At 38.1% G+C, this 13,338-nt stretch overlaps 2 protein-coding genes and 1 long non-coding RNA gene across 8 annotated transcripts in view; 1 reads left to right on the forward strand and 2 right to left on the reverse strand.

Moving 5' to 3' along the window:
• Positions 1 to 209: 209 nt before the first annotated feature.
• Positions 210 to 888, reverse strand: LOC127351737 (uncharacterized). The gene is made up of 2 exons (XR_007880941.1): positions 706 to 888; positions 210 to 473 (listed from the first exon to the last, which is right to left on the reverse strand). It is a non-coding gene; the product is annotated as an uncharacterized LOC127351737 (long non-coding RNA).
• A 1,047-nt stretch (positions 889 to 1,935) lies between these two features.
• On the forward strand, positions 1,936 to 9,051 carry rs1a (retinoschisin 1a). Its single transcript, XM_051379124.1, has 6 exons — positions 1,936 to 2,063; positions 2,466 to 2,491; positions 2,875 to 3,001; positions 5,285 to 5,426; positions 6,627 to 6,822; positions 7,526 to 9,051. The coding sequence occupies exons 1-6, from the start codon at positions 2,009 to 2,011 to the stop codon at positions 7,676 to 7,678; spliced, it is 699 nt and encodes a 232-aa protein (XP_051235084.1). The 5' UTR covers positions 1,936 to 2,008; the 3' UTR covers positions 7,679 to 9,051.
• Positions 9,052 to 9,099: 48 nt separating this feature from the next.
• The window catches only part of cdkl5 (cyclin-dependent kinase-like 5), a 42,816-nt gene continuing 38,577 nt past the window's right edge, over positions 9,100 to 13,338 (reverse strand). For all 6 annotated transcript variants that reach the window (XM_051379077.1, XM_051379080.1, XM_051379078.1 and 3 more), the window contains one exon: positions 9,100 to 12,845. In XM_051379077.1, the coding sequence (XP_051235037.1) occupies positions 12,441 to 12,845 (405 nt within the window). In that variant the 3' untranslated portion in view covers positions 9,100 to 12,440. The remainder of the gene's footprint in view (positions 12,846 to 13,338) is intronic.

Here is a 13,338-nt window from a genome sequence, read left to right on the forward strand (position 1 = left end):
TACTGAGGCATGTTAGCCAAGAAAGTGCACCAAATCTGAAAAATACAGCCGAGAATTTGCTGTCTCACTTCAGTACAACTTGAATTTGTTGAACATAATTTGTCATCCAATCTTCCATAGATAAATTAGCTGTAACTTACTGCTACAGGCTGACTACTTATTGTTTTATTAACCATGCAAAACTTGCATCTCACATAAAAGGCAACAGATTAAAAATTAAAATCTCTTTAATGATAACATTTATAAAATTCTTGTCTTCCTCAAGTCCAGCTCTTTTATGCGGCAGCTCTCGTACAAATCCTCTGTTGCACATGTGTGACGGCAGCATTGATCTCCTGCAGAGTGATGACTTTCAGTCTGTTGGTTTTTGACAGCCTGGAAGCCTCTGAGCTCACCAGTCTGAGCACGACTGGTTTGGGACAACTGAGCCGACTGGCCAGGAAGTCTGGACTCCTCATTCCAGTTGGACTGACCTGCAGGAGACATGGAAAAAAGAAAAAAATCTAAATAAATCACAGGTGGTTTTGAGTTGCACTTAAGACCAGAAGATTCTTTTCATGGTCTTAATCCAAATCACTGTGACCTATACAGTCCAGTAAGATTTTTGACCTACTTTAACATTAAAATCATCCCATGAAAAATGAGAATTTTTAGTTCTAGTCACCACATCATCACACAAGTTACTGCTTTTGCTGTAGTTCTAACCTCTTTATGAGCTCTGTAGATGAGATTGGAGTGAGCTCTAGTCCTCTTCTTTGTCTGTAAAGGAATCCTGTGTGTTGCTCGGACAGGTGCTTTCATTTTGCTTTTTTTTTTGTTCAGTTTATTCAAAAACACTGAAAGAAATCTACTCATGAAATTTAGAGCATTCAGAAGGAGAGCAGGAACAGAAAAGAGTGTGTGAGGAGAAAAGAGGATGTTTTAATGAACACAAATTGAAAACAGCTTTGCTTTAATTAGGCTTAATTACTTTCACCCGCCAGGCTTTGAAACCCTCAGCATGAGTTCAGACGTCTTAAGCTTGTGCATCTACAGTAGACACAAAAGTCAAATCTAAACAGGAACAAGACCGTCAATAATTTTTTTTAAACATCACAGGTGATGTTTAATCCACATTTCTCATGATCTACAATAATTCAAAGCTCATTAATAGAAAAAAAATATAAACACACAGTATCACAATTTCACCTCCTACATGCCGGAAATCTGCTGAATTCAAAATTTGTGTCTGCTTTACTCTTAGGTTGTTACTATAACTATACGGTATATTAACTTGATATATTAAGCAATCTGTTGTTTATCCTTTTTATTAAATATTGTAGTTATACATTAAACTCGAGAAATTTGGCTGCTCTTTAGAAATTCAATAGAGAAAAGCATCCACATACTTAGACATGTGTAAAAATCTTATTTATTTTGCAAACATTTGATCAAGGAAAGAAAAGAAAGCAAGCTCATATGCACAGATTTGAGTCTGCAGATGATTTTAATTGCTTAATAGTCTATAGCTCCAGCACCTCAGCTAAGTCTGAAACCAAATGAGTAGTGTTTTTTTTTTTTTTCTTCTTATTTGATCATTTATTTTATATATTAAAATGAACATGGTAATGAAAACAGCAAACACAGAAACATTTTCAGGAGAGCCTAAAAGTAGACCTTCTGGTCAATTATATGGATCACAAGGCCCAGCATAAGCCATCACCACCCTCCAGCCACACACACAACCTAAATCTGTCACATAACTGATTGACCAGCCTGGCTTTTATATATTCTCCTGGATTTTTCTCTTGACCCCTGTGGCTGTGCAGTGATTTCCAGAATGCCTGGTGGGGCTGGTGGTCGTTGATGGTGGTGGGTGAACAGCTGTAGGAGGGGCTTTGTCAGATAAGGACGGCATTAGGTAAGGCCATTAGTGTCCTGTGGATTATTGTAATCCAGTCTCTCTATCACTGCTGGCTTGGTTGCTCAGTCTACAGTCGGTGTCGTCTGGTTTGGAGCAGGTTGGAAGATGGCTTTCAACGTGCAGCGTTTTCTGCTGGCCCTGCTTCTTCTGGGAGCTAACGGTACGATTTCAAGTCTTTACACTCTGGTCGTTATGAGCCCATAATCTATGTGGTTTAGAATTGTAAATCTTTGAAGAAGTTTAATCAACTCAAACTGGTTCAACACATTGAAGAAAGCCTCTGAAACTGCTGAAACTGATCTCAAAGGACAAACTGATTCCTAACTGAGAATTTGACAAATATAGTAGATTTCCTCAGTAATCCTTGAGATTATCATGCTTGATTCTCTGTCTGTGTTGTGTTTATTTACCTATTCTTAATGTGGTTAATTTGACAGATTGATGCACAGATTTTGTTTGCTACAATGGGTGACTACTGTGTCCTAACAGTCTTTTTTTTCTCCTCTATGTTCGTCGGCTGGCTGGCATTTGTTTTTATCTTTCTGTCCATCTGCCTGAACAGTGTTCATCAGCATTTATGCTCAAGAGGTATGAAGAAACCTCAGCAAAATATCAGCAATGATTTAACTCTTAGAGCATTGAAATCAGCAGTATTTACAAAATATGCAGTTTTTTTAAACACTTGATCTACATCACCCACATCAGAGACATCTCAGCTTGGAGTTAAGCAATGTTTCTCCAATTGACTTTGGTCAATGTCAAATGATTTCCATTGAAAAAACACTGGAAATCTGCTGTGATCAGATATTAGAAGCTTGTTGTTGTATCATTGTCTTTATTATTTTAATATATATATATTTTTTTACAAACAGCTGTATTTTAAAAATAATGGTGTTTCATAAATTAGATATTTCTGATGACACTAGTTTGGATTTCATCTATTAAATGTTAAATGTGTGTGTTTTTATGAGGCGGAAGTTTCTGAAGCATGGACCAAAAGGTCTTGCAAATGTGACTGTGAAGGAGGAGAAGCCCCAACTGAGTTCTCCTCCATTGGGACTGGCTCTTCCATGGTGCGAGGAGTGGACTGCATGCCAGGTACAGTAAGAGACATCAGATACAAACCCTTCACAAAGTGTAGTTGTTGTTTTTGTGCCAGTAACCTGTAAAAAAAAATACACCATTAATTTACTGCCCTTAAATCATTCATAAGGGATGTGTGAGAAATTAATTTAACATCACGTGCCCTTTACCACACACTGAGCACAGATTTTGTCAGCTCTAATGAGGCCACTCTTTGACCTACTAATTAGGTGACTTTTGTTGATTAGATTATCAAATTGAATCATTACACTAATAACAGTACTTGTAACACTGAATAAATTGTGATGGTAGTGTTAGATTCAGATAATGAACAGCTGTGAGCTGACTGAGAGAGTGGACAAGGACAAGAATTATACGCTGTATGTCCGATTGTTTAACTCAAATGTAGCATACAATGCAGTAGGTCAGCAAACAACGATTATTTATGATTTTTGCTTTCCAAAGAAAGTAAATTTACTATAACATGAGACAAACCAAGATTTCAAATTATGACATTTGAAAGGCCGACCTGTAAGATCTACAGTGTAGATAGATGTAGAGTTTTAATATGTGTGTGTGTGTGTGTGATAGAGACAGAGAGAAAGAAAATCTCTACATGTACATGCATGAGTGCATTAGACTCCAGATTTGACACCACAGGGTGGACATGCTCCACTGGACATCCTCATAGAAGTTGATGCAGATGGTACCATGAAAAGAAACAGAAATACCTCTGCCAAGGTGGCACAATCCTCTAATTTTACTATTTCAGTAATAGAAAATGTGCCCAGCAATCATGCAGACTAGACCTGCACATGGATCCAGATATGAACCAAAAACTATTCACTTGGTTGAAAATGAAAGTTAATTCTTTCCCTGAAACAACAGTTGACAAAATAATCTCACCATGAGGTCCATTTGTAGCTAGTGTGGAGCTCTTGATCATATCACATCATATTCATCAGCAGATGGACATCTCCATTTGTCTGATCACTTTCAGGACAGGGCCTGGGGTTTAACTTTCCACCAAATATGCAGTGAAATCTATTTTTAAGATCAAACACACGAACAAACAAAAAGGACTTTGGGGCAGCCTCATTGGGCCTGTGATATAAAGATCAGACTTGAATCATGTCAGACTTGAAGAGAAGAGAAAGGCAGAGTTGATGTACAGTGAAAAGGGCTTTCCTCAGTGAATCAATGTGTGTCAACTGAGCCACAAATCACATGGCAACCGAAGACGGAGAGGAGAAAGAAGTTCAGTAGATAATCATTATCTCAGAACGTGATGCTCAGATTATGGGGCTCTTAATAGACTGTGCCAATCGCACAATCACAGAAACCAGTAATTACCTCGACATGGACCTGGTTGTGATAGGTGATGAGTGAGACAGACTTTCCTTCTCTGCCTCCGATTTGATTCCATCTCAGTTCCTCGTGTCTCACCTCTTGGTTTTCCCATCAATCCGCCATCTGAATATGTTTTATTTTAGTTGTGAAATACATTAGGGAGGACTACAAAGTCACTCACATTGCTGTTATGTAAACACTTATCTCCTGACTCACACAGGCACTGGTGCTGCTGAATGCGTTGTAATACTGGGATTAGACAGGATGTGACCCTGTGCTAAATAGGCTTAAGCCAGTAGTAAACAAAAGCGCAGCAGGTTTCTGCTCCACGTATTTTTTTTTTAAACTTTAGGGAAAAAAACTTCACACGTTTCTTTAATTTCTCCCATTCATATTTTTATAATTTATATTTACTAAGTCAGCAAAGGAGTGCTCTCGTGTGATTTTAATGGAAAGTGAGAGTGCAGATTGACAGATCAAAACATGGAGCTAAATCTGTGGAGAGTAGAACATGGCCATCTGTCCGCCTGCCGCCCTAATGGACATCACTGATCTCTCACTACGGAGAATTAAACTGCAGGCTTTTAGGATGGGATATGGGTCACACTGGGGCTGCTAACAGCGGGTGGCTTTGGGAGGCGGAAGGGTGTGAGGATGGGAGTCGGCAGGGGTGAGGTTGGAGAAAGAGCTAAGGATAAAGAGATGGAGAATTAAGCACCTACTGTACAAAGGCTTAGTGATGATCATTTTCTGGTCACATTTCAGTGTTTTACTGCTTAGCTGCTGGCAGATGTGTTTGTGTTCTCCGCCATCAGGGGTGGTGACCTTGAAATCTATGTAGCCAGGAGGTTTTCAAGTGAAAAACACTGATATGAACTGTAATAACAAGGACAATAAGAGATTTAAATTAAGACCTCTGTTATAACTCTAACTCTGATCCTCCTGCAGAGTGTCCATACCACAAGCCCCTGGGCTTTGAGGCTGGATCAGTGAGTCCAGAGCAGATAACCTGCTCCAACCAGGACCAGTACACCGGCTGGTTCTCCTCATGGCTCCCGAGCAGGGCCCGGCTCAACGGTCAGGGTTTTGGGTAGGTACAGGCCAACATATAGACTTTATTATTAATTAATAATTAATGTGGACTCAAAGACAGGACTGGAAGATTAGCCACTGAGCTAAAAGAGATCTAAATAAATTAAATCAAATCAGATATAAAAAAAAAACATTTGTAGAGTTATACAGCTGCATGTATTTTTTATCTCATGCAATGAATGCTGTTCATTTGAACAAAATGTTGCTTTTGCCAGACGTGGTTGACTGTTCTGTGTCAGTGAAAAGACCGTAATAAACAAATGTCTGGGCCACTGCCATCTGTGAGGAGCAGCATTAGAAAAAATGCACTGAGAGAAAATATAACCCCTCTCTCATTATGCAAGGTGCATTTGGTAAGGTTGACTGCCAATATGTTCTTGCTTTAAATCATGAAAATATAAATAAGGCATACATTGCAAGAATATATATGCTAAATTAAATGCATAAATAAATAAACAATTTGATGATAAAGTAAATCTTTCTTCAAGAAAATACCTAAATCTTCCAATATCAAACAACAGCAAAGCAAAAAAGCTTTAACGCTATGTATTTCAAAATGGTCTGTATATACTACAATACTTTTTGAATACAGACTAAAATCTATTCTTAAGTATCAAAAACTGTCATATACCCAAATTGGTATAGCAGGCTGGGTGAGATTTCTTTTGCATTTTGCCTTTATTTGACAGCCAGACTGTAACAGTCAGATGTAACAGATGTCTGTCTGACACATTACCACAGTTATTTGGGTACACTTCTTAACCATTATGCTACCAGGGGGCCTCCAGATTCTTAAATTTTTTTTTTTTTTTATCAGATATTTCCTAAAAAATACAGTTTGGTATCTTTCCCAAAACGACAGGTCTTTTTCATAGCAGACATTGTGACAGGTTACAGTAGGAAAAGCTCAGATGTAAATAATAAAATAAATGATGGCTTTGAATTTCATTTGGCTGATTAGTTTTCAGAGTCCTGGTATTGGGTCATGACCGACTAGGACACTTGACAAGTCAAAATGTCTGCCGTGAAAAAGACCTTTAATCTACTTGTCTATCTTTTCAATTTTAATTGTCTATAATTTATACATCTCTGTCATCTGCCCTAAGAAAACACTGAACCATTGTCCTTTTGTGCATGTGTAGTAAAGCAGCCTAACTGCTGCATTATGTGTTTATGTATGTTTGTGTTTCTCCACCAGGTGTGCCTGGCTGTCTAAGTTCCAGGACAGCAGTCAGTGGCTGCAGATTGACCTGAACAAGGTGATGGTGGTGTCAGGCATCCTCACTCAGGGCCGCTGTGACGCTGATGAGTGGATCACAAAGTACAGCGTTCAGTACCGCACAGATGAAACACTCAACTGGATCTATTACAAAGACCAGACTGGAAACAACAGGGTCAGTTGAACTCATTCAAAACTAAAAAACTTGTAGAATACTTGAGGAAAGCTTGAGGAAACGCTTAGACACCACTGATCTTTTTTTTATAAACAATATGTCTTGACAAATAATCTAATGAAGAACATGATGTAATTCAAATGTTATGAAATCTGATCCGAATCTTATGGCCAATGTCTTTTATTTTTTATGTTTTCCCTACAGTGCATTATTGTACTAATGAATTAGTTGAATTAGTTGAAAATCAGTTGATAACAATTTTGATAATTGTAATAATTCATCAAGCAAAACGGCCAAACACTGGTTTCTGCTTCTCAGTGTGAGAATTAACTGTTTTTATTCACTTCGTATAATTTTAAATCAAATCTTTGGTTTTTGGGCTGTTGGTCTGACAAAATAAACAATTTGAAAATGTCGCCTTGACCTCGAAAATTGAGATTTAACAACTAATTGATCATCAGTAACAAAAACAATTGTTTTCTGCAGCTCTACATTAATTAATTATTATCAATTGAGTGCAGCATTAGCAACACACATCAGCTGATTCCCTCCTAAGATTCCATTTGGACAATTACAAAAGTGGTCCTGACTGAACTATTATCACCATTAGTAGTAGTAACAGTAGTAACTTTAATGTAAAAAGCTGTATGCTTAGTCAATTTCAGTCAGTGTAAAGTAATCAGTCCTGTCTCTCTCTCCACAGGTGTTTTATGGAAATTCTGACCGCTCCTCATCTGTGCAGAACCTCCTGCGGCCACCGATTGTGGCTCGCTACATCCGCATCCTTCCCCTCGGATGGCACACACGCATTGCTCTGCGCATGGAGCTGCTGCTCTGCATGAACAAATGCATCTGAACCTCTCCTCCCACCGTCCCCGAGGCCTTGCCCTATAACTTAATCTATACCTAAAGCCTCATTGTAAGAGTGCGTGGTCTGCTCTCACATCCACAGATTTGGCCCCCTCCAGCTACATGTATAAAACCACAAGCTGAGGAAAATATATTCTGTTTAAAACCTTTTTAAAATACCAACAAGACATTTTGACTTGTGATTGTGATGTGATTTCATTAAAATATTTGTTTGATATGCTCAATGAGCTTTCATTCGCTCCACTCTCCATTGTCTCTGTTTAACCAGTGTCACACTGGGGGCTTTAATTTGGTGAGTTCTCAATAGATTATTCCATTTGCAATGAAATGGCATAAATTCAAAGCAATAATTAGGCATTGAGAGGGTGCAGTAGCGTTGCTATGGAGGTTGTATCCACCGGTCTGAGTCAAGCTCTCATCCTTCTGTGACATGTGAAATTATGTCTTTTTCTCCCAATATTTAATGGTAAAAAAGGGAATTTACAGTTCTGCACCTCAGAAAGTCAGTCTGTCTTCCTTAAAGGATAAAGCTGATGATATTCTACATTTTACATCCTACTGTCAACAGATCCAACGAAAAGACCAAAACCACCAAATGAATTGAGCCTAAAGACAAGTATTGTTTGTGTGGCCAAAGCCTGATAAATCTTATTCCTTTATTTTTAATATATTTATTTTGATTATTATTATTAGAATTGTGACTTTGTTACTATGAACATGGGCACTGTGGCTTATTTTGAATCAGTAACTGCTGCTCTAAATACTTAAAAATAGTCCCCAACAAATACATTTACTTTGAGTTTGAGTAATGTTTACTAAAAACTACAGTGCCCAGTTGTTTTAGAAAATTACTTTTTTAAATATAAAAGTATATAGTTGTGATCCCCTTTTTTAAAAAAGATTTTCGTCTTCAGTCTGCACGATTGGTTTAAGGCTAACAGGACAAAGAAGCCAGAGAGTATTGAGAAAAGAACTAACATGTTGTTGATTTTGGTCTTTTCATTGTTTTGTTTTTTGAAATAAGAAAAATGCGCAATAATTCCCGACTTTTTCCTTAAATATGTGTTGGATTTTATTTCCTGTTTTCTCTTCTTTGTTTGTAAACACATTCACTTTTTATCTCAGGCACTTTTTTTTAAAAATGTCACTTTTCAGTGCTATATAAAGATCGAGGGATGGACAAGTCACTAATATTCAGATGTGGTTTTGTATTGTGGTGAACTCCTGATTTGTTTCTGTAACATTTCAATTCAATGTCCCATGGTGCTTTGGGAATACATTGCAGAGTGTTTTACTCTGAATATGTGTTCTTTATTGTATCTTTAAACTATTTCCTTGATTAAATGAATACGTATATCATGTCTGTTCTCATGTTGTGTCTGTGCTACAAAACAAACATATGAGCCGTTCAAAAATGTACAGTTGGCTTTTATTATGAGACCCTATCATTTTTAAAGTAGAATGGTGAGTATAGATACACTCTATTATTTCTATTTACACCCTGTAAGAAGTGGGAAACGGCTTAATGAAAAAAAAAGAACTGATGTTTTAGGAAACACATTCATATTTGTGAACATAAAATCTTCTTCTCATCTCAGTTCTCAGTGTATGTGACTTACAGGGGGGTTGAAGCCTTCATTTCCATCTGAAGTGTTGAGTCAGTAAGCTAATATAAGGCTTCGGGTCACTGGCAAGGCAAGCGTTGTCATCACTCTATCCCATTAATGATATAGACAAACCCACGTCAGCAGTCATTTACAATCATTAGCAATCAGGATTTTCCATAATACACAACATGGGGCAGTTTTACATGTCCTGAATCATGTTCAAGGACGAATTGAAAATAAAAAATGTATTGCAGAGCGATGTCTTGATATTATGTGTGGACACTTGATTTAATCACAGTCTCCTACTGGAAATCCTTCTCTGTGCTATATTTAGCTCCAAATTAACTAGCCAGTTATTTAGCTAGTACAATCTGCATCAGTCTAAGTCTCATTCTGAATGTTATTGCTTTCAATCAGCCTTGTAGTCAATTGGTTCATTTATTTTTTTCCTTTTTTCTTTTTCTTTTCCATTTTTATCATATCCAACAGATGAGAAACAAAACGTAAAATTCTCCAAAACTGAACTCTCTCTTTAGTCCACAGGTGTTTTAAATTTTGCACAAATGCATCCATCCTTTTTTCCCTCCTTCTGTGATATAAAAACTTCACTTTAAAATCACAGAAGAGGAGGAAGGAACGAAGGAAAACTATGCTGTATGTTTTGCCTAGGCCACAAATAGTGTATTGTTCTATACAACTTTGAATTTTTTTTTTTTTTTTATCATCCACAGGTCAGTAGATAACAAGTAAATGCTTTTATGAATAACCTAGTTAGGTAAAATCATCCCTGATCATGACTATTGATATTAAAAATAATGCGAATAAAGTAGGAAATCCAATTTCCGATACAAAAAGTTTGATAAAACAAGGTTTTAAAATGCACACAGAAAAATGTAAACACACATATTAAAGGACAAGTCTGGTGCAATTATACATCATTCTTATTGTCAACAAATCCCATGATAAAAACAAAACCAACAGTGCGTTAGTGGGCCCAAAACAGCCCTGTGTTACAACACAAAAGGCTGCATTGGCACGGGCCTGTTATTTCATATTGAGTTCAATTTAAAGGCTTATTAGATGCCAAACACAACACAACTATTTCTAATACTCTGTGACCGGTAGAGTTTTTACAACCTTGTAGAGTTATCACGGCGGCAACTACTTTATCTATCATCACAACAACTGTGAGATGAATAAATACAACATTCACATTACAGGCAACAAGAAATCTACCAGCAATGTGCGCTAGTATGTATTTAAGTGACGTTGAGATGGTCATGCGCTGTTTTGCTGTAGCCTCCTGCTTTGGCACCCCCACTACGTTGCCGGACTGGCCTTGTTCAAATTAATAAGAGGTCTGCTTAAGTCAGTCTGAATGCAGCCTTAATTCGTCCCTCAGTACTTTCTGACTTCCCCAAACCAGTCAGTGGCACTCAGCCCCAAGACCATTGGTTCCTACTGACGATGTTAATCTTTAAAAACTTGTTACATATATGTAGTTTTATTTTAGTTAGCTTTGTTTTATGAGATTTCTAAATCATGCCTTAAAACTGCAAACCACTCGGCACTGTAGTTTTATGTATGTGCATTTGTTGGGGACTACTTTCAGCTGCGGATTTATACACATTTTGTTGTTTAGTGAGCATTTACAGCAGCAGGATGGGGTATGTGTGATTGGTTCAAAATAAACTACAGTGCCCATGGTAATGAAGGAACATGTTTTTAAGAGTTTTAGGACAACAACTTTGACACAGAGCAATAAGCTATATCACATTTAGGATACACAGACAGCACTTGTTAGCAGGTTGGATTCATTGTTGGTTTTTGTCTTTAAATGGGATTTGTTCACATTACGAAAATATAAAATACCACCAGACTTAACCTTCAAGATCTTAAAGGTTGTAGGTGAGGTATGCCTTTTTGTGGAGAACTCTCCTACTATCTTGAGAAGTTGTGTCTGAGTTAGTCAAACCTCAGGCTAACTTTTCACCACCAATGGGAACCAAAGTCTTGATGCCCGTTACTTGCTCTTAAGGCGGTGGACGAAACCAACATGGCAGCATGGAGCTGGAAAGCTGTTAAAAGCTGATAAATGAACTGAAAATGGGGTTTATTTTTAAATGGTGACACCTAGAGTGGGACTTAAAAAGTGAACTGACAATTACTGTATGTAAAGCACAGAGCCTAACAGTCTCACTCGGCTGTTCTGCTACCAAACCTTGTTGACAAATAGCCCGACTCGTCACAAAATTTCAAAACTGATGTCATGAGGGTGATGGGCAGATTTGTACTAGATGTAAAGTCCAAGATTTTTTCCCCACTTTTAGTAACAAGTATTTAGCAATAATTCTTTACATTTGGATGAAACAAACACAAACAATGGTAAAAATAACATGATATAACATGAAAATCTGTTAATAACATATCAAATTGAACAAAAAAAGGACATTCACCATTATTAAATATTCTTTGTGACATATTGTATTATCAACACATAAATATCTATGCATTTCTTTGTGTCGAAACTAAAGCTCTTGCAATTACACATTTAATTCTATATTACCTTATAATATTCCCATATAGCCTACATACTGTGTCATTTATAGCTTATATCCTTGAATTTAAAACAAATAAATATTTAATAAATACTGTTGATATAAATCTTTTTTTTTTGTTCTTATCAAATATCAGAGCTTGAAAAACATTTGAGTTTATTGGCCACTTGTGTGTCAGTGGCTGTCTGATGTGTTGCCGTAGTGTCCTGTGAGCAGAAGATGGCAGCAAAGAGGCCACATGGGCAGTGTCTCCTTGACAGGAAAGATCAGCTCATTCTGGTGTTCTAACATTGTTAAGTAGAGAGAGCATTACAAACAACTGATGTACTGGCATCCCGGGAGGGAAAGGGAGCCCTTTCCTGTCTTTGAATCCTTAAACAACACTGTTACTGGTGTTAACGTCTAGTCTTTGTAGATTTCAGAGACATGAGCATCAACAAATAACTACGTTTCTGAATGAGGACTTGATCCAGTGAAATAGGCTTTCATGTAAACTTTTACTACAGTACCATGATGTCTGCGTCTGGCAGATGCTTCCAGGATGGAGACGTATTGGAGGTGGTGTGGTTAGGGGGGAAGGGGTTTACAGCGCGGTCTCCTTCAGGTCGTTGAGGTTTGGCATCCTGCTGCGGGAGGCTCGGGTAAAGGTGGGTCCGTTCTGCCCAGGTTTGATGCCCAGCTGTTCTGGGGTGAACTGAGCGCCCTCCGCCCGCTGTAAAGCAGACACATGCCAGCTGGACTCGATCTGTCCGGGGAGGGGGTAGCTGGCCTTGCGGCTCTTAGCCTGGGCGGAGCTGCTCACCCCAGAGTGCCCCCTGCTCTCGGTGTGCCCTCGACCCTCAGAGTAGCCCGCTTTGGAGGAGGGCTGAGGGGGGTTGGGGAGTGGGGCTTGGAAGCGCAGGTCTGGAGGAGGTGGAGGAGGCTGCCCTTGATTTGAGGAAGATGGGGAAAGGTGAAGCAGCCTGCGGAGTGACTTGAGTGGCTGACTCTGTTAGGGGAGAAAGAGATACCGTTGACAAATGATCTTAAATGATGTGGTTTCTATATTTTTCTTATTGTCCACAAATCTCACAAAAAGTCTCTCAGTACTCTGACTTCCCTACCCTGTCTGTGTTCATTCCTCCAATGTAAATCTTAAAAGTATATCTAGGAATAATTGCATGCAAGACTCTCTCTCTTTTGAATTCCAGTTTGGGGTCTATAAGGAGCTCTAATATCCCACCCCCCCTTCTATCTATCATTTTTGTGATTGTTTTTTTCCCAAATTTTGTCAGTTTCTGATAATATATCTGAAGGATTGTATTGTTCATTTCCATTTACTTTTGAGTCTGTAATCTAAATGAAAATCTTTGTCATGTTAGCCTTTTGCCTGATGAAGACCTGGCAGATCCATTCAATACATTTAAACCACCTGTCTGCAAATAATATATTTGTGACATGTTGCCTTGAAAAAGGATGATTTTCACAGAGGCTGGCACGGA

This window comes from Dicentrarchus labrax, unplaced genomic scaffold (genome assembly GCF_905237075.1).
Source record: "Dicentrarchus labrax unplaced genomic scaffold, dlabrax2021, whole genome shotgun sequence".
NCBI classification, from domain to species: domain Eukaryota; kingdom Metazoa; phylum Chordata; class Actinopteri; family Moronidae; genus Dicentrarchus; species Dicentrarchus labrax.